This window comes from Erpetoichthys calabaricus, chromosome 8 (genome assembly GCF_900747795.2).
Source record: "Erpetoichthys calabaricus chromosome 8, fErpCal1.3, whole genome shotgun sequence".
Lineage (NCBI taxonomy): Eukaryota > Metazoa > Chordata > Cladistia > Polypteriformes > Polypteridae > Erpetoichthys > Erpetoichthys calabaricus.
Genome location: NC_041401.2, coordinates 166,338,073 through 166,359,866, shown reverse-complemented (window position 1 = coordinate 166,359,866; position 21,794 = coordinate 166,338,073). Strand labels below are relative to the sequence as shown.

At 40.0% G+C, this 21,794-nt stretch overlaps 1 protein-coding gene across 1 annotated transcript in view; it reads right to left on the bottom strand.

Moving 5' to 3' along the window:
- Nucleotides 1-3,592: 3,592 nt before the first annotated feature.
- The window catches only part of tmem269 (transmembrane protein 269), a 31,264-nt gene continuing 13,062 nt past the window's right edge, over nt 3,593-21,794 (bottom strand). The window contains exons 2-6 of the mRNA XM_051930397.1: nt 21,043-21,190; nt 17,551-17,648; nt 12,182-12,325; nt 4,653-4,853; nt 3,593-4,541 (exon numbers count right to left, since the gene is read on the bottom strand). Of these exons, the coding sequence (XP_051786357.1) occupies nt 4,432-4,541; nt 4,653-4,853; nt 12,182-12,325; nt 17,551-17,648; nt 21,043-21,190 (701 nt within the window). The 3' untranslated portion in view covers nt 3,593-4,431. The remainder of the gene's footprint in view (nt 4,542-4,652; nt 4,854-12,181; nt 12,326-17,550; nt 17,649-21,042; nt 21,191-21,794) is intronic.

The window sequence follows — 21,794 nt, the reverse complement described above, 5'->3', positions numbered from 1 at the left end:
GTAAACAAGATTAAATAAAAGAGGAAAGCTTTGTGCTTTTTTAATGGGATAGTTAGAAGAGAACCAACAGGCAATGTTAATATTCTCACTTGGCGAAACAAGACTAGACAGTTCATAGCACAGCAAGTAAGGGTTCAAAATAAAACAAACCAAATAACACTTTTTCTAAGGTCACACATTTTGTCACTAAAACCCCTAAAAATATTAATGCTTGGGCCTCATAACTGGCTTAAGTCATTAGCAAATGTTTCAGTGCTCTCAGCTTAACTCAGTGAAGAGTGCAACACAAAAATAAACAGAAGCAAATTGAAAAGTGCAACTCCTGTTTTTTTTTTGTTTTTTGTTAACATATTTTGGCCACAGCAAAGCAACTGAGATTTAAGGAATTATGAAATGAGAAAATGTAAATTACTGACCACAAGGAAGCAGAACTATTCTATTGCAGCTCCATTTGCTTAGTATTATTTGGTGACAGTAGAGGGCAGTAGTAAGACAAGGAGACTCCTAAAATCAGTCACATACACGATGTTGCCAGTTTATTATAACTCTCCCACCTTCACACAAGTTCTTTATTCCAAAAGAAGTCACATGATAGCGTTGTGTATAAATCAAGCGTTTATAGCATCAGTCACTTTGAATGTGGCATGATAGTGCTGTCATCATGGGCTTTTCACACACAGCAGTTTTAGTGTTTTACCAAGAATGGTGCAAAAAGCAAGAAAGATACCAGTGATAGGCAGTCCTACAGAAGGAAATAGTTTGTGGGCCACAGAAGTCAAAGCGAATCATAAGAATCGTACAAGCAAACAGATGCAAATTCAATACTGGTGTGCACAGAGTCACAAGATTATGTCTTGAATGTAGCACAACAGCCGAAGATCAAATCAGGTACTGATTTTCTTGGTAAATAAAAAGAATGTATGTTTCAGGTGGGCACAAAAACATTAAATCCGGGCCATTGAGGAGTGTAAAAACGTTACTTGATCAGACAAATCCCGGTTCTTTTTGCATCATGCCGATAGAAGGATAAGAATTTTGCACAACAGCAGGCCGTGGAGTCATCTTGTTAAGTTCCGTTAGTACAGGTCAGTTGTGTCAGAGTGATGGTACTGTGTGTGGAAGGTTTTCCTTGAACATATTAAGTTCCCTGATACTCACTGAACTTCTGAATGACAAGGTGAATCTAAACATTGTTGCTGGCCAAGTTCAACCCTTCTTTACTTGCATCATCATAATGCACAACTGCACAAAGCAAGTATCATCAACAAAGTCTTTTGGGAACATGACAATGACTTTTCATTGCCCCAGTGGCCTACATATTACCCAGATCTCAACTCTACCATGTTTGAGGGGGGTATTCAAAAATAACTGGAATTAACAAAAACAAAGTTTTAATAAATTTTACTTACTGACACTTCAGTACTCTCCATGTGAATGAATGCACTTGTCCCAACAGTTTTCCCACTGATAGAAACATTTTTGGAACTGCTGAAGAGGAACGTTGTCCAAAGCCTGCAGCGATTTTTCTTTGACTTCCACGGTACAAAAATGCTTTCCTTTGAATTCTTTTTTCATATGCAGAAACAAGAAAAAGTCGCACGGAGCAAAGATCAGGCGAGTAGGGAAGGTGGCAAGAACTCCAACACACACAAGTCAAATCAGAAATGTCTTCAATAGTCTGACAACGATCTTTGTAAATTGCACTGTGAACTTTTTCAAGATTTTTTCATTCCAGATTTTGGAAGGTCAGCCAGATCTTGGTTGGTCTTCAAGTGACATTTCCCCTCGTTTGAAAACCATTCATAGACCCGTATTTTACTTAAAGCTTCCTCTTTAAAAATAGTTGCAAGCATCACTATGGTTTCAGCAGATGTTTTCCCTTTAACTCAGACTCATTGTTCTTTATGATCACCCATCACAAACATCTCAGAACATGTTTAATAAGCACCAAGAAAAACCGACACGGAATGCCGAACGAACAATACAGAGCAACACCACTTGGCAGAGTGCCACAGAATAGGGTTGTTCAAAAGGTTGTTCACAGCAAACCTGTTTGTAGCAACTGCATAACCCAATCATTTCCCTGAAGGTAGATCATTCTGCATCCAGCATCTTGCAGGATCCATGTCCAAAGGAGGTGCAACACACTAGCAGATGGGTGTACCTAATAAAGAGGCAACTCATTTTTTCCATTTTTCTACTGGAGATGATTGAGAATCGGAAGAAAAGTTAGGGACGGCCCTAATGGAAGAAAGAAAAACAGAAACCAGTGAAGAAAATGAAAAGAATGGGGAGTGTGAACAAGTCACGCCATGCAACAGAGAGAGAAAAATTTGGCTGCCTTTATTAGGTAAGCCGAAAGAGTCAGCTAATGTTCTTCGCTCTACTTGCTTTGAACCTGAGATCTCCAGGGGTGTCTGTATTTCTGGTGCCTGTACAAGTCCTTGAACTTTAGAAAATAACATTTCTTTACTTTTTCCCAAATTCTTCATAAGTTGTTATAACTCCTCTTTTGTAAAATGTTGCCTATCGCTGCCCATCTTTGTTGTTTTTTGCAAGGAAGCCACGTCACATTTTGAGCCCATTTATAGATTTTTAACTAATAGGTTAAATTAATTTTACCTTTTAGTTGACATTTTAATTTATTGTGTGCTTTTCCGTGTGTTTTAACTGATTTTTTATTACTTTTTTTATGTACATTTGCAGGTCTGGTGTGACAATATGACATGTACCTGACTAATGAAATACATGGAATTGATGTTCCTGTTATCGACAGTCTGCTTTTGTGACATGGATGCTGGGGAGGAGCCCAACAAAGAAGTTTCTTAAATGTCAAATAACAAAGGGCTGTGAGAAACACTCAAAACTCAATGGTTCATTATTTCGTTCATTATTCACCAAGATTGATCATTTTCGGGTAACGCACCCCTGGTCCCTACAAACCCTCAACTATAATAACTGGGTTTAAGAATGTAATATTATGATATCGGACTCAAAATGAAAAAACAGATTTGTTACGTAACGTGTTATCTCCATCATGCAGTGGTAATAGAAAAATAAATAAGTAAAGATTTGGACCCCTAATTCTCAATGATCTACTGTTAAATTCAGATTGTTACGAAGGTTTTTGATGACCAGAAATTCCAGGATAAGTTTGCATCTTGCAGCCCATGTTTGCAACATTCTGGATCAGTGTTTTTCAACCTTGGGCCTGGTTGGAAACCATAGTTGGGTTCTTCATCTAAGCAATTTCCTAATGAAAGTCAAATGTTTGTTCGCACTCCAACCCTTGCTTAATTAAACCTGATTTTCTTCCTCAAACTTAGAAATACTCATATTCATTCATTAATTTATTTTCCAAAAATATATACTACACTTGGTAATAAAGTGTTGCAGGTGGGTGTGAGGCAATGTCAACACTAAATCAACTGCAGACAGCACAGAAAATGATCTCTCACACCAACACTTCTTCACAGTGGACCAGTTAAGAGTCCCCATTCAGCCTGACTGTCATGTCTTTGAAATGTGAGCAGAGGTCAGAGAAGCCAATTCATGTGGACATGCAGAGAATACACAGACCTTCCTGAAACTGTGGACTCTGGAGCTGGGATGCAGAAGCACTAAGTGCTATGTTGCCCATCAATTAATTGAGTGCTTTAAAAATTTATAATGTTATGAAAATTAAATTTCATCAACAGGGTACTTCATTTGATTCACTTTTTAAGTGGATGATTGTCTCTGGTTTGTTTGTCTGAGGTACAACTTAAAACCATGATTGAAAAGAAAAAGAGCAAAATGTCCTTTCTACTTGTTAGACCCTTGTTTACACCTTCTTGCTGCAAGTTTTTTTGTGTATTTTCATTAAAAGGATGAAAAATCTTCACAGAAGAGGTTCGGACAATAAAATTTTCAAGTTTGTAAAACACAACTCTTTGATATATTTCTTGAAAAGCTGAAAATACTCACAATGTTCAGCCTGGAGTAGGAACACTCTTATCTACTCACCTCAATGTGTCAGAACATTACTGGCATATGAGCCACCTTTAGGCCATGTAGAAGAATGAGATAGATGATGCTTGTAACTAGACCTTCTTCATATGATGTCAGACATCTAATAATGCTGGATATTATTTGAATACAAGACTTGGTGGAAGAGATGGCAGATCAGAAATGGTAATCTAAAGCATCATAGCCATCATTTAGTTTTATGACTGAGGGCTTCCATGTACATTACATTTTCTTCTTGTGTATGTACAGTATGTAGTTATATTCCTTTTTACTTGAATTATTCATATTAGCCTCTAGTGAGCTACTGCTCGAGCACATATCCTGTGTGGCTGGCTTGATCGCAAAGTCCACTGGGTTTACTGCACTCCATTACATTTGTAAGGGTCATTTTTTGCTTGTTTCACTCTTATTCATCCTTGGGCTTTAGTCCTTATAGCTCCACAGAGCAGCTGGAAAGAGAATGTAGGAAGCTGACCACACAAGGTAGTAGACACAAGCTGATGGTACCGAGGAGCAGAGTATCATCACAATGCCTTAAAGAGAAATGGAACACACAATATGCTAAGAGAGAATGCTCCCCTACTTGGTATGGACTCACAATGATAAAATAACGATTCGGATCAGCAGCACATCAGTTCACTTACCTCCTGCATATACAAGCTTCTTCCAACTCTGAGATTCCAGAATTTTGTCATGGGGGTATAAACCCTTGTCCACCATTAAGAGGACCATGAGAATGGCAGTGAGCTGTAGAATTAGTAGGTTACCCCTGCTGAGTAGGTTGGTGCAGGCCAAGATTACAGAAGCATAAGCGCATGGCAATCCTCGGTACATGAAAGGAATACCTAAGAGAAAAACTTAACTGATTAGTCCATTAAGGACTCCATAACGGGGACAAAAATTACATGGAAAATAGAAAGCACAACTAAAGATGAAATATTTACGAATATCTACAAGGACATTGTGACCACAATGGGATACCACTGAGCCCCAAACCATACACACAATCAGACCAAAGACAGTTCCAGGTTCAAATACAGTTCTTTTTATTAAACACAGTACCTGTACAAGCAGGCACAGCTACAGTAAGTAAAGGCAATATTAAGTCCTTTCCCTCTCCTTCTGCTCCCCCGGTGAGTGTTGTCTCATGCCTCACAACTCTGAGTTGCATCCTTTATGCTGGACTTGGGAATGCTTCCAGTGCTATATCATTGCATTCTGGATGCACTTCTGGGTCATGTGGAAAGCAGGGATATCCTCTCCCAGCAGTGCCCTCTGGCTGGACCCTAAAACCCCTACAGGGCTGTGCTCCCGAACTCCAAGTCCCATAAAACCCTGATGGTATCCAAACTGGGACTAGTTGAGAGGGACCCTGCCATCTCTCATAGGGAGGGATGAACTGTTCTAGGTTTCCAACCTCAGCCAGTCCATCCATTATTCTTTTACCCTGACTGGAATAAGGATCACAAACCATCCCGGCCAGGTTGTGCCTCCATCCAGACTGTCCTTCACATGATGGTCTCTTTTTCCATCCCAGTTGGGATGCCCGTCACACTGTTAAAGGACAGCAGAAATATCTAGAAAGTAAAAGTTAGGACAGAATAAAGGTAGGAAAACCTAATAAAAGTATCACTGATGTAAACTTGTAACACACCCTGAAATACCTCAGGACATGCCGTGATATATGTAATATGTAATATAATTACGATTTCCAATATTTATTTCAAGGCAAATAGAGATCCCTCGGTTTCTACAGTGCACACTCAGTATGGATATATGTAGATGCATGACAATGACAATAAAGAATAATACAATTCCGGGATAGAGGGGACACTTCATTATATTATTATCAACACACATAACGCTACAAACATTCAATAAACAGGACACATAGAGCCACCCTATTAAGACATATACTATAGCACCAGTTCTCTGTAACACAGTGCAGCCTTAAAATTAGATTAGACAGTTCCTAAAGTTCCACTCCCAAGGAGTTGAATACCAGGTTAGACCACATTGTCTTCAGAAGTGCACTTCCTCTGCCATCCTTAAGGGCCACTTCAGTATATAATCTTCCATTTGAAACTGTAACCATAATCCTTTACCTTCTGCCTTTCTTTGATCCCATCACCAGCTTTCACCAGATGTCCTACACATCTGGTTTTCCCTCTTCTTAGGTAGTTCCCAAACTCCCTTTAAATGTGGCCAATAAGGAATGACTTCCTGTTTATACAGGAATCCCTTTTCAGTCCTCCATGTTGAGGGGCAAAACCATTTAAAGAGACAAATCCCAGCATACACATAACACTACACAAAGTATTATGCATTAGGTTCTCAAACAAATGTACCGCTGCTACCACCTATGCTGGATACATTGATACTGAAGCTGTCATTCAATTCAGTTAATTATATTCTGTTCATATGATGATATTTTAGTCTAATTTAGGAAGATACTTTTGTAGAATAAATCTCAATTCCAAAATATTTAGGACAGTTAGTAAACTGATTAAAAAATATAAAGCGGTGGTTAATAAATCCTCCTTGACCTGTATTAAATTGAAAAAAAAAATTATATTAATGCTTCTGAAAGGAATTTCTTTGATATTCTTTAATCAGTGCAGGATTATTCCAAATTTGGTGCTTAGAACATGTTACGAAAAGTTTAGGTAGGGGTAATAAAAGACTAGGAATATTGTAGAATATGCCCTGAATATGTTACACTATCATGATTGAGTATAAGAGGAGCATCCATGAAAGGCTCAGTCATCTATGGTCAAGGGTGGATCACGTTTAGCCACTTTTGTGAAAAACTGTGAGATTGAATAATTCAACAGTTCAACAGCAACATTTCTCAATTCATGATTGTCGTATTAGAAGTCTGTGGCATTGGGTATTTTAATAAAATAAATAATTTAAGGAGCACTGAGGCTTATGTGAAGTATATAGGTGTGTGTGTCTGTAGTAGTATAAATTTGTGAATTTCCCCTTGGGATTAATAAAGTATCTATCTATCTATCTATCTATCTATCTATCTATCTATCTATCTATCTATCTATCTATCTATCTATCTATCTATCTATCTATCTATCTATCTATCTATCTATCTATCTATCTATCTATCTATCTATCTAGTATAGCAGAGCGACTCCGGGGTGAATTGAGGTGATCGGCTCAGTGTGCAGATGTATGCAGTTCAGTCAATTGTCTCATTAGCGCTCCAGAGGCTGTAATCAGCACCAGCACATCTGCATCCCCTGAAGGTGTATAAAGGAGTCTGAGCACAGAAAAATGGGGAAGTTCAAGAAGAGGTAAAAATGGAGGTTAAAAGGAAGGTGTATAAAGAGAGGAGATACAGAATTGTGAAGGATCCCATGCTGTTTTGTATGGAGGAAAATACCGCATCTTCGCTGTAAAAACACTTTGGCAATTTTTGCTGATCAACCCTAGTAATTAATATACTGCTCAAAAAATGAAGGGAACACTTAATCATCACAGTCTAACACTAAGTCAGTTAAGCTTCAGAGATATCAATCTGTCCAGTTAGGAAGCATTAAGGGATTGTGAATCAACTTCACCAGCTTTGGTGCAAATGAAAGTGACAACAGGTGCGCTGAGGAGACAACAGCAAGACAACCCCCAAAAAAGGGAATGGTTTTGTAGGTATTGGCCACAGACAATTGCTCTCTCCTTATCCTTCCTGACTGATTCTTCCCCAGTTTTGCATTGTGCTAGTGTCGTTGTCACTACTGGTAGCATGAGGCGGTACTTGCAGCCAATTCAGGTTGCATAGGTAGCCCAGCTCCTCCAGGATGGCACATCCATATGTGCTATCGCAAGAAGGTCTCAAAAGCATTGAGGAGATATCGTTACATGGGTCGTTACACAATTAGGGGTGGGGGACGTGTTAGCCAGTCAATGGCATCAATGCTTTCGTCATTCAGGAACTGCCTACACACTCTGGTCACATGAGGATGAGCATTCTCCTGCACCAGGAGGAACCCAGGGCCCACTGCAGCAGCGTAAGGTAGGACAATGGCTCTGATAAATTCATCCTGGTACCTAACAGCAATCAGGGTACCATTGACTAGCATATGGAGGTCTGTGTGACCCTCCAAGAATATATCTCCCTAGACCATCACTGACCCACCGCCAGGCCAGTAATGCTGAATGATGTTGCAAGCTGCATAACATTCTCCAGACTCTTTCAAGTCTGTCACATGTGCTCAGTGTGAACCTGCTCTCATTTGTGAATAGAATGTGACACCAGTGATGGAGCTACCAATTATGTATTCTCTGGAAAATGGCAATCGAGCTGCACGACGATGGGCTGCATGCACAGGTCCCACTAGAGGATGTTGGGCCCTCTTGCCACCCTCATGAAATCTGTTTCTGACAATTTAATCAGAAATAAGCACACCAGTAACCAGCTGGAGATCATTTTGTCAGGCTCTTGCGGTGCTCCTCCTGTTCCTCCTTGCAGATAGGAGCAGATACTGGTCCTGCTACTGGGCTGATGCCCTTCTACAACCCTGTTCAGCTCTCCTCATATAATTGCCCATCTCCTAGTATCTCCTCCATGCTCTTGAAACTGGAATGGAAAGAACAGCAAACCTTCTGACAGCATGTATGGATGTGGGACCCTGGAGGATATGAACTGCCTGTGCAACCTAAAACTAGAGAGAAATCAGTCAGGAGGGATAAGGAGAGAACAATTGTCTGTGGCCACTGCCTGCAAAACCATTCCCTTATTTGGGGGTGTATTGCTGTTGCCTCTCGAGTAAACCTATTGTCACTTTCATTTACACCAAAGCAGATTAAGTTGATTCACAATCACTTAACTAACTTGGTGTTAGACTGTGACAATTAAGAATTCCCTTCATTTTTTTGAACTGTGCATAAAAGGTGATGTAAATGCATCCCACCCTAACATTTCTGAAACATGTTGCAGGCATTAAAATTTCAAATAACCATGAATTTACATACAGGCCAAAGAAGATATAAAAATTATATCTTTCTTTTTTTATTTGCATTTTATATACTGTCCCAGCATTTTTCGAATTGAAATCTGAATTAGACTACTTTGTTTTAACTTTGCAAATCTCTTTAAGATGAACATTTAACTACAGGGAGACTTTGACAAATGGCACTCTTCAGGTAGTGGCCTATGCACACAGGCTCAAGGCTGTCATGGCTACCATGTGTGCATCTACTAAATACTGACCAGAAGCAGGTGAATACTTACAGTATGTGATCAATTACTTTGTGCTTTACATTTGTAATTGGCTTAGACCACTTTGCAAAAATCTGTTTTCTGTTTTCACTTCCACATTAAGAACATAGAAAATAATCCATCCATCCATCCATTATCCAACCATCTATATCTTAACTACAGGGTCACGGGGGTCTGCTGGAGCCAATCCTAGCCAACACAGGGCATAAGGCAGGAAACAAACCCCGGGTAGGGTGCCAGCCCACAGCAGAACAAAATAATACATTTGACAAATAAGAGGAGATCATTCAGTCCATCACACATGTTTGTTTAGATCAGGGGTGGGCAAATTCATTCCTGGAGGGCCGCAGTGGCTGCAGATTTTTGTTCCAACCCAATTGCTTAATAAGAAGCACTTATTGCTCTAGAAACACTTCTGCTTCATTTTAGTTATCTCCCTCGTTAAGATTATGAACCCTTATTGCTTATTTAAATCTTAAACAGCTGCATTCTCGGTTTTTAATTGCTCCTTATTAGCAATAAGATGCAAATGACAAAAGAAACCAGCAGTTATCCATTTTGCTTGTTACCCTTTACACCTGTGTGTATTTATCGTGCACTATTTGGTTTAATTAAATACTTGGAAGGAAAGAGAAGAGAAAAAAGTGAAGGATTGAGAATTACCCATCCGTTTTACACTTCAAAGTATTTGGATGATATCCTTAGAATGGAAAAAAAAAAATCTAGGATATGAGAATGACCTGACATAGCAGAGTTAAAGCAATAACAAGCCATGAAATGTAATTATTGGCAAGGATTGTTTTCTAATTAAGCAACTGGGTTGGAACAAAAACCCGCAGCCACTGCGGCCCTCCAGGAATGAATTGCCCACCCCTGGTTTAGCCTATAATAATAGTCTGTGAAGGTTGTCAAGAGTTCTGCTTCAACTACATGGCTCGGTAGTTTGTTCCAGATTCACACAATTGTTTCCATATAGAAATGTTTTCTGATTTAATTTCTAAATGCACTTCCCCTTAATTTTCACTGATGTTCTTGGTTCGTGATTCATCCTTAAGCTGAAAGAAATCAGCTGGATCTACTTTATCGATACCTTTGAGAATTTTAAAGACCTGGATTAGGTTTCCTCTTCTGCTCCAGAATAAACAGATTTATTTCCCCAAATTTGTGGGAATATGTCATGTCCTTAAGTCCTGGGATGTACCTAGCGGCTCTCCTCTGCAGAGCTTCAAGTATAGCTTTGTCTTTCTTGTAGTTTGGTGATGAGAACTGCACACAATACTTCAGATATTGTCTCACAGGTACATTAAGACTCTTCAAATTATTTTTATGCAGCTTTAGTTAATTCAAAATGTTGCTGAAGGAAATATTACACAAACCAGGTAATACGAACACATTACTCCAGTCTTCAAATTCTTGCACTGGCTCCCAGTTAAGCTTAGGGCTGATTTAAAAACCCTCCTTTTATCTGAGCTTATTGTTATTTACAAAACTAAAGAGCACATTTAGATCTCAAGAAGTTGGCCTAGTTAAGATTCCAAGGATTAATAAAATAATAGTGGGAGGTCAAGCTTTTAGTTACATGGACCTGAAGCAGTAGAATGATCTGCTAATAAAGGAGATGCACCTTGAGTTTAAGATCTTAAATCCCAGCTGAAGACTCACTACTTAGGTCTAGCATACCTTGACTAGAGCTGCTGATTAGGAATGCATACTGCATTTTCGTTTGTTAGTAATTTGTATAGAAATATTATTGTCATAATATATATAAACAGCTACTAACCCTCTTCTATTCTGTTTCTCTTACCTGCATCTCAAATGTGGTACTTTGTGCCACTGTTCTGCTCCCAGGCTGCTCTACTGAGTATGGAAAAGTCAACTTTGATAAAGGAGCATTGGAAGATGGAAAGATTCTCTCATCAGATTGGACACCCAGAACAGACTCCAATATAGAAAACCAAAAAGGGTGAGGTCTCCAGGACTGTGACTTTGTTTTTTACAATTTTAATCTCTACCATTGTCAACTAGCCATAGTTAATTAATTAATTGATTAATGGACAGATACTGTTGGTTATGTTTAACCACTTTCTACCTTGTTCTCTGAGCGTTTTAACAAATCTACCTTTAAATGAGTATCATCTATACTTGTATTTTAACTGTGAATTGTTCACAGCATTCTGCGCCTGTACTTAGTGAAGAGCACAAAAAAAGTTGTAAGTTAAATAGAGTCAGTGATGGGAGGCAGGAGACAACGCTCATCCAGGGGAACAGAAGGAGAGTGAAAGGACTGAACATTACCTTTACTTGTGTTGTTGTAGCTGAGCATAACGACCCTCAATTTATATTATACAACTGTAATGATTCAACCTAAACATTTCATTTGCCTTTTTAATCGACTCTTTGTAATATTTAGATGGTCAATGTCTTCCATCTTGTATTTGTACAGTAACTAATGATTCTTATGCCCACATTTAGCACTTTACACTTTTCTACATTAAACTGCATTTCCAAGTGTTCAGCCATCTCTGAAGCTTGTCCAAGTATTTTTGAATTGTTTTTGCTGCCTATGCAGTGTCTGCCATTCCTCCAGTTTTAGCATCATCTGTGAATTCCTCAAGGTTACTAACAGCACCAGATTCAATGATAAATAATATAAACTAGAAAAAGTAACGGCCTATCAGAAAAAAACAACGGTTTAAAAATAGACCATTGGCCAAAAGACCAAAAATAGCCAAAAATTATTTTCTGACATTGGTCAATAGAAAAAAAAAGTATTTTTCTATTAATCAATATCAAAAAAGCCAAACTAAATTAATTGTGATTCAATGCTGTATAATAATAAGATGTGAACATTTCCATTATATTGAATACTTCATATAGGCACTGTATATACAGTATACTTGAGCATCTTGAAAATTAAATCTGTGAATATATCTGTGGAATTACCACTAGAGAAGAAGCAGAGGCGTGTGAAGACGGTCATGATGTAACAGATCACTAGCAGTCCATCCAGCACACTGTGGATTGGCAAAAGCAATGCAGAGGCAATCCCAAAAGTGGTAAAATCAGCAAAGTCATCCAGCTTCGCCCCTAAGAAAAGAAAGAGAAATGATCTTAATCAATAATGGCAGACTTTTACATTGAAGTTAGCTTCCAATGGTCTTGGGAGTTTCACTCTTGATTATTTTATTCCCAAATCTGATTATGTAATTCCCACTAAGCAAAATTTGCCATGTCAAAGTTTTATTTAGTCATTCGCTTAGCTAAATCTGATATTTTATTCAAACATCTTCCTATTTCTTCTAATGGTAGACAGTAGAATTTTACAGACCTTCAAAATTAGACTTGATGATGTTTTGGACGAAATTGGTGGATAGGACTGGCAAGCTTTGCTGGGTTGAATGGCCTCCTCTCACTGAGATTGTTCTAATGTTCTGTTTGAATGAAAAAAGGCCCCTGGCTCACAAGGTACGGTCATATCAAGTTCCAGCTAATTTAAACAGACCTTCCATCATGTTCTTAAGAAATGCATTACCAGAGCACAGCCTATCTTATGAATATTTCGCTTATCATTCTTCAGCTCTCTATATCTAGGACAGGTTTGATTTTCTCATTGTATTATGGTGAGTGTGCAGCTCCCAGTCTTTTTCCCACAACTGCTAATATAAAAGTTAGGGCTATCAGTTATGCATATCACCTAATTCACCTCTTTTTAAAATAATTTATTATTTTAATCTCCTGACTAACTAATGCTTAGCATTTAGTAAGCAAGCTGATATGCACATCTTGCTTTGTTGCCAAAAATGTATTACTGTATCTTCCATATTCATTTTTACATTAAATTATCTCATTGTCATTACACAAATTCCCTATTTTCACACTATTTTTTCTCTCATCATCATCACTTCTGTTTATCTGAATCTTTTACGTTCATCTGCTACATACATCAAGTGTAAGTGTTGTCACACCGTTGATTTACAGTATATGGGTTTTGAACATCATCCATCTCTCTGTGTGGGATTTACTCTCAAATCCTAAAATTTGTATTAGGTCAATTGGTAGCTCTAAAATGTTTTGTTTCCTTAGGAGCAACAGTTGTCCTGTGATGGAATTATGCTACATTTACAGTTGCTTACTTCAATGCCTCTGATGCTGATAGGGTAGGCTCTGGTCTTCAAAAACCTAATTTGGACAAAGCAGGAACACAAAACGAATGGATAGATAGACTAATGGCCACTTTGTGGACTTACTAAAAGCTTCTCTCTTTATTTACTTCTCAAACTGTTTATCAATCATCTTACTCGAGTACTGATGACTACTTCATCTGTACCACATTCTGTAGAAAACTTTATTTTCTACAAGCTTTATATCCACATTATGGGAAGTCACAATCAATAAAAAATAAGAGCACATACATTACCCAAGTCAGTCAGTCAGTCATTACCCAACCCGCTATATCCTAACACAGGGTCACAAGTGTCCGCTAGAGCCAATCCCAGCCAGCATAGGGCGCGAGGCAGGAACACACCCACCGCAGGACACATACACACACACACACACACACACACCAAGCACACACTAAGGACAATTTAGGATCGCCAATGCACCTAATCTGCATGTATTTGGACTGCCAGAGGAAAGCCACGCAGACACGGGAGAACATGCAAACTCCACGCAGGGAGGACCCGGGATGCAAACCCAGGTCTCCTTACTGTGAGGCAGCAGCACTACCACTGCGCCACTGTGCTGCCCCACATACATTACTTTATTATAAAATGTAATTTCATGAAAGACTGTGTTATCTTAACCAGAAAATAAAATCAACCTGGTAGAGGTAAAGAAAATGGATGGCTTTTCATTAACAAACGCTCTAATTTCTATTCTCCCACTTCTTGGTTTGCTACTTTGAACCTCCTGCATTGTTTTGCAAAAGTCACCAAGCTGGCAACCTGCTAGACAAATCGTTTGTCTAGAAACAGCTTCTTTCTCCTCTTCTGGGCTTAATGGTTGTTTTCCTCTAGAAATTTCCACCTTGGCTGCCATCAGCCAGTCATCATTCTTGTACAATACAATCCCACAAAAGTAACTAATTCTGCCAGTGGAAAAAAAGAAACCTGGCACACAAGATGGCCCCGAGCCGATGAATCAACTGACATAGTGGTAGTCAGAGATGTGAGAAATGTCAGATATGCGGAGGACTCTAAGCCTACATCAGAATTACACAATCGGCTCAAAAACCTGGGATTAAGCTGATTACAAAAAATAATTGTAATTGGTAATTGACAAACTAAACATATTAAGTAATGGGTTTAGGATAACACAGCCACAGAATGTCAGTAATTCTAGTTATGTAAATTATGAATACTGGAGTACTGACTTTAAAAGAGCAGATGCTAACAAATATTAATCTCCGTAAGCAGCAAATTGCAATAAAACAACTAACTATACATTTTCGGCAAATAGCCAGACAGATCTAGAAACACAGGTTTAGATCCCAGCCAGGTCAATGTCTGTGTGGAATTTATACACTCCCTCCATGTCCAGCAGTGACCCCCTGTAGGCAGACCATGGGCAGTGTGGGCTTGGGAAAACCCCATTAAATACCACACTAGCCTATTGTGGGGGCTGCTACAAGGGGCTGTAGCAAACACACACACAGTAGCCCCCTGTGGGCAGAGTGGGCTTGGGAAAACCCAATTAAATACCTAACTGGCCCAATGTGGGGGCTGTGACAAGAAGATATAGCAAATATGCATACAGTGGTCCCCTGTGGGTAGACAATGGGCAGGGTGGGTTTGGGAAAACCTAATTAAATAGCACACTGGCCCAATATGAGGGCTGCAACAAGGGGCCATAGTAAACATGCACACAGTAGCCCCCTGTGGCCAGAATACCTTGGGAAAACCAAATTAGATATCCTACTGGCTCAACATGAACACAGCAGCAAGGGGCTGTAGCAAACATACACACAGTGGCCCCCTGTAGGCAGACCATGGGCAGTATGGGATTGGGAAAACCCAATTAAATACCACAGTGTCCTAATGTAGGGTTCTGCGATAAGGGGACTCTTAACAGAGTTACCCTAGTGGCCCAAAACGGGTTAATGGCTGACAGTACAAGTTCAGCAGGTCCCTCTTTGGCCCAGTGGTGGTTTGGTAACTCTGGCCAATGTCATCACTACCTTATAGTTTCCGACTTTTTGATGTTGCCGCAGAGTAAGCAAAGCAGTGAATTTGTATTTTCAGAGGGTTTTAGATTTTGATTGCAGATCTGTAAATAGCAATTTGAACAACTTTAAAAATTATTGTTTTTATATTGGCTAAAATGACACCATTCTTTATCTATTAATGGTAATATATTTGTGTTCAGGGTTGTAACACCTCAAAAAAAAGATGGACTAGTAACAATAAATGCAAAAACATTTTGTTAGAATAATAGTTTTAAGGCCATATTAGTATTGTGTTATTTTAACCCTTTTCTTATTAAATAATACACTGCTCAAAAAAATTAAAGGAACACTTTGAAAACCCATCAGATCCATCCATCCATCCATTTTCCAACCCGCTGAATCCGAACACAGGGTCACGGGGGTCTGCTGGAGCCAATCCCAGCCAACACAGGGCACAAGGCAGGAACCAATCCAGGGCAGGGTGCCAACCCACCGCAGGACACACACAAACACACCCAAACACCAAGCACACACTAGGGCCAATGTAGAATCACCAATCCACCTAACCTGCATGTCTTTGGACTGTGGGAGGAAACCAGAGCACCCGGAGGAAACCCACGCAGACACGGGGAGAACATGCAAACTCCACGCACCCATCAGATCTCAATGGGAAAAAAATCCTGATGGATATCTCTACTGATATGGACTGGGTAAGGTGTTAGGAACGAAAGGATGCCACATCGTTTGATGAAAATGAAAGTTATCAACCTACAGAGGGCTGAATTCAAAGACACACTGAAAATCAAAGTGAAAAAATGATGCAGCAGGCGAGTCCATTTTGCCAAAATTTCATTGCAGCAACTCCAACTCGTACTCAGTAGTTTGTATGTCCCCTACGTGCTTGTATGCATGCCTGACAACATTGGGCGGGGGGGGCATGCTCCTAATGAGACGACAAATGGTGTCCTGGAGGATCTCCACCCAGATCTGGACCAGAGCATCACTGAGCTCCTGGACAGTCTGAGGTGCAACCTGGCAGCATCGGATGGACCAAAACCTAATGTCCCAGAGGTGTTCTATTGGATTTAGGTCAGTCGAGTGTGGAGACAGTCAATGGTATCAATTCCTTCATCTTCCAGGAACTGCCTGCATACTCTCGCCACATGAGGCCGAGCATTGTTGTGCACCAGGATGAACCCAGGACCCACTGCACCAGCATAGGGTCTGACAATGGGTCCAAGGATTTCAACCCAATACCTAATGGCAGTCAAAGTGCCGTTGTCTAGCCTGTAGAGGTCTGTGCATCCCTCCATGGTTATGCCTCCAAAAACCATCACTGACCCACCACCAAACCGGTCATGCTGAACGATCTTACAGGCAACATAACGTTCTCCACCACTTTTCTGATTAAAAAGTGCTCCTTTCATTTTTTGAGCAGTATACATTGTAAATCTTCATAATTACACATAATTTAATCAATAAAAATAACAACTAAATACTAAAAAATATTTCAAGGAAAAGACCAGTAAGGGGTGGTGCAGTAGTAGTACTGCTGTCTCCTAGTAAGAAGACCAGGGTTCACATCTCAGGTTCTTCCTATGTGGAGTTTGCATGTTTTCCCTATATCCATGTTGGCGACAGAATGGATAAAAGAAAAAAAAATACTTTGATTGTGGATGAATGTGCCACACCTGAAAAGCAATAGTACAATACCGTCTTTGTCAGGCATCATCTTAATGGCTGTCAGATACAGGAGTGAGTTTGTGATACTTTGGAAATATGAAACTGCTGGAAAGTCATATTATGTCATGCCCTGTGACTATTTTAGTTGCGTAATCCAGCATCATCAGGCAACGAGAGCAGTAACTCCAGACATCAAGTTGAAGTCGTGTAATGTTCCATCAGCCCTTTGGTAGCCTGTTCGTTTGACTTTGTGATTCTCAGCTTCCCTCACTACGATTCTTGACACCTCCTAGTAATTTTTCCTTCTCACAATGATTCTCAGCATTCTGCATGTCACCACATCATGAGCATATTCACCTTGCAAAGAATTCACCTTGCAAATGACAAAATGTGTCAAATGGATCAACTTTATAAGCCTGCAATGGAGATTAAACTCATGAAGATAAAGGTTAGTTTAACTCACCAAGGGATGAACAAGCATTCAGCTGTCTAGCTACGGCTCCGTCAGCAAGGTCAAGTAGATAACCAATCAGAAGCAACCAACTTGCAAAATAATGGTGCCTAAAAATGAAGACAGGTGAAAAAAATCAGAAAAAACTCATACCCAGTTGTGCATATTTCACATTGTTATACTAAGCAGAGCAATCCAATTGATTCCTTTGGACTTAGTCCCTTTTTGGTCGATCGAGTCTATTCCGGTAGCATTTGGGACAAGGCAGGAAATAGACATTCCTGTTCACTCTTGGCCAATTCAGAGTGTTTAACTAACCTACTCTGCATAGGTAAAGGATGGGGAGGTAAACCAGGACTCTCTTTTTATCTCTCTGGTGGTTAAATGGTCATAATCCCTTGTGCCTAAAAAAAAAAGGTCCTCCGCACTAGACAAACTTGCTGCTGTTTACTACCACCATGATAGAGACTGAGCCAGTCAGTCATAGACAACCCCCAACACCAACTTCTTAAAGATTAGCAGATGTTACTTGAAACGCATCTTCAGTTATGTACCTCAGCGTCATCAGGTGTTCCGGCCTTTTAATTACAAGACGCCCTCCGTGTGTCCCATGCTCTTTGGGGTCCAGCTAGGGTTCTTCCTCTTCAGACCTATGCACTGGCTACAGCGTTCAGCAGTCCCCAATGTTCCCTTAGTAGTTTGACGTAGGGTTTGGCCATCAATTCCCAGGTAACTCAGCAGCCCAGTACTGGATGTTGCTATGAAACCCTGACAACCAATCTCCATGTGATGGATCTTTGCTCTACAAAGTTGATAGTGTGCAGAGAGTTGGACCACAGTGCTAAGCCTAGTCTTAAGGTAGTAGAAGCTATTTGTGATTGTACTATTTGATACTGGCCTTTTTTGATTCCTCCCTCACTTATTCCGCCCACATAAATCACATTAAGAAACTTTCTTACTTTCACCTCCGTAACATATCCCGTGTTCTCTCCTTCCTCTCCTTCTCTAATGCTGAGAAACTTGTCCATGCTTTTATCACATCCCGCATCGATTATTGTAATTCCCTACTGGCAGGTGCCCCTTCTAATCTTATATCACAGCTCCAGCTTATTCAAAACTCAGCTGCAAGAGTCCTTACTCGAACCAGCAGCAGTGAGCACATCACACCCATCCTGCTCCGTCTCCACTGGCTCCCTGTGTCCTACAGAATCGAATATAAAATCCTACTAATAACCTACAAAGCCTTAAATAACCTTGCACCAAACTACATCAGTGACCTTCTCCATCACTATGTGCCTGCCCGCCCACTAAGGTCCTCTGATTCTGGCAATCTTGTTGTACCCCACACTAATCTACACTCCATGGGTGACAGGGCCTTCAGCTGTATAGCGCCCAGACTCTGGAATGACCTACCGAAATTAATCAGGTCAGCTGACTCCATGAATTCTTTTAACTCTTTGAGGGCTGAATATTTTTTGCAGGCAACTCTGTTTTCTGAAAGCACACAAGGCAAAGGTTTCACTTGTAAATCAACGTAAAACGTCTGTTGCTGTGGCTGCTGTCGGCACCTGTTCAGGGTCTCCTGTGGCTGTATGGGGGCAGCTCAATGGCCGGTAGGAATGTGTGGAGGGCCGGCTACCTGACCCGTCTTCACGTGGCAGTGCGACGCATTCTGGCTTGTACCTCTTGTCATCGTAAGTGGCGAACATTGCCGTAGGCGCATCAGCTACACAAGCCTGTTCAGCACCACGATCAGCTGAAGCCAGACCCTCACTTTCATTTTCAATCTCCATCCTCAGATCACTTGCATCAAAATTTGAAGTCCGACAAGTTAGAGTCCGATTCGGCAATAATACGCAAAATGTCATCCATGGAGAATTTTGCTTTGCGCATTCGCTTTGGTCTCTCGCCAGATGTCGATGCCATTTTAGAGGTTGTTTGCTCTTCGCTTCTCATGCATGTGCGGGTAATTGAGGTCAAATCAACGAAGCTAACTTTCCTTCTAGCAAAGAGAGTTGAACTAAAACATAATGGCGAGTTTTGTTCCAGTTTACGGCTGATTACCGTCCACCACCCCTGGATTTCGACAAAAGTCGACATCCGCCCTAAAAGAATTAAAAAACAACTCAAAACTCATCTGTTCATTAAGGCTTTTAGCTCTACTTGACTTTATTACCCTTCTCTCAGTTTACTTCTCTGTCAAGATGCTCATGTAACCTGTGTGTGTGTGTGTGCGAGACCCTCAATTATGTTGTCTGTTTTTTTTTCAGAATTTACTGTCTTAATCTTCTTTATTTATTATCTGGTTTGTACAATGCTATATACTGTATATTCTGCCGTTCTTTATTATATTCTGTAAGTGCCTTGAGCATGGGAAAGGTGCTATATAAATAAAATGTATTATTATTATTATTATTATCCTCTAGTACCAGGCTCCTTCCAGCTGTCCAACTCTGGCCAGTGGGTGAAGCTTTCTATGCCCTTGCTCCCTCTCTCAGACAAAAGATGTTTTTAGGGGCAACACATTGGTAGCTATTCTCTTGGCTTTCAGTGCTGCTGCCAGGCACTTCAACTATTGGTTGTGTCTCCAAGTGTACCTACCCTGGGACAGGCTCACTTTGCATCCAGTGAGGATGTGTCTGATGGTGTTGAACACGGGGGACATGATAGATATTTGCACAGCCACTGGTTGAGGTTCTTAGGTGAAGGAAGGTTGTTCTGAGCAGAAGGCTAATTCTGCTTGCCCCCATCTCCCAGAAGTCTTTCCAATTGAGTGTCCCTGCTTGGCCTGAAGGATATAGCCTTAGAGCACCTTGCCTCCTCCTGCCAGCGAATTTCCAGCACTACCAATTTTCTTCATTCAGATGTGGTTGATTTTTTCTCGTACAAAGCCCGAAGCCTTCTATTCCCTGTTGAACACGGCCCACAATGTCACTGGACTGGTGTCCTTTGCTGATACTGTTTCCTTTGGTATCCAAGATCTTTGGCTCAAAATCTCTTATTGCTGCATCCCGAGACTCTAAGAGGATCAATGTTAGCCATGCTTTGGTGCCTTTGAACTCCTCTGCAACATCTGACTGAGGCAGCCCATACAGGCTTAACTGGAGCATCTAATGTAGATATTAGAGCAAAATGTTTTACAGCTAGATGTCTATTCTAACACCAAACTCATAACGGTGACCTTTTTCTACCCAGGTTGCAGGGCTGATGGGAAACTGGACTACCTGGGGAAAAACATACAGGCACTAGGAGAACACAGAAAACCAACTCAGTCAATGAAATGGGCAGGAATCAAAATCAGCATCCTGGACCTGTGACACAGCAGAACTAAACATTGCACCAGCATGAACTGAGCAAGTGTGTCTCCCAAAACACACTGCACAGAAGCAAACACATTGCCCCTTTGAAGCCTTTATCTATTTGGCTTTCCTTGTGGATGCCTTTTTTTCTAGTCACTGATTGCACGAGCAATTATCCTAATTTAACCAAAAACAAAATACCTACCCTTTTAAAATACAAAGAATAGAAGACAGCCCCATTAACATGTTGGCCATAGACAGTGTGTTTGCTGCATTTTTACGGATGCATTCTTGCAACTGGATGTGGAGTCTCTGCTGAGCCAGAATTCGCTTCTTGAAATGATCATATAAACCTGAAATATACAGTTAAGAATGTTAATGGATATATAAGTGATAAAAAGTACAGGCAGCAAAAGTGTGGGAAATTAAGGTGCAAAACCCCGCCCATTTACCTAGGCTAATTAAAATATATTTGCATGTTGAGAACTTGTAAATGAAAATGCAAAGTGGAAAATGAAAATTCAATGAGCAGCAGGTGGTGCCAGTGCTTATTTATATTCTACTTTTCATTTTTGCAGCTTCATTGCTGTTCAGGTTGAAAATGAAATTGCAAATAGTTTTATTTCATTTTTTTTTAAATTTTTGCAGCATTCTTGCATGTAGACTTTAAAAAATAAATGTCAAAATCGAGATTGCATTTTCATTTTATAAATTTTAATTTTTATTTCCTTTTTTGCAGATATCTTCCATACATGTTATGATATTATGAAAAGAACTTGAGATATCTAAAAATGTATTTGTATGTAGTCACTATGAAGATATTTAAAATAAATCTTAAAATCTTTCGATTACATTTCCTTATACCATCCAGACCATTTTGAGATATCTGAACTACATTTTACGATACATCAAATATGTTTTCAGATATCATCTTAAAATAGCTTCCTGTCCATTTTC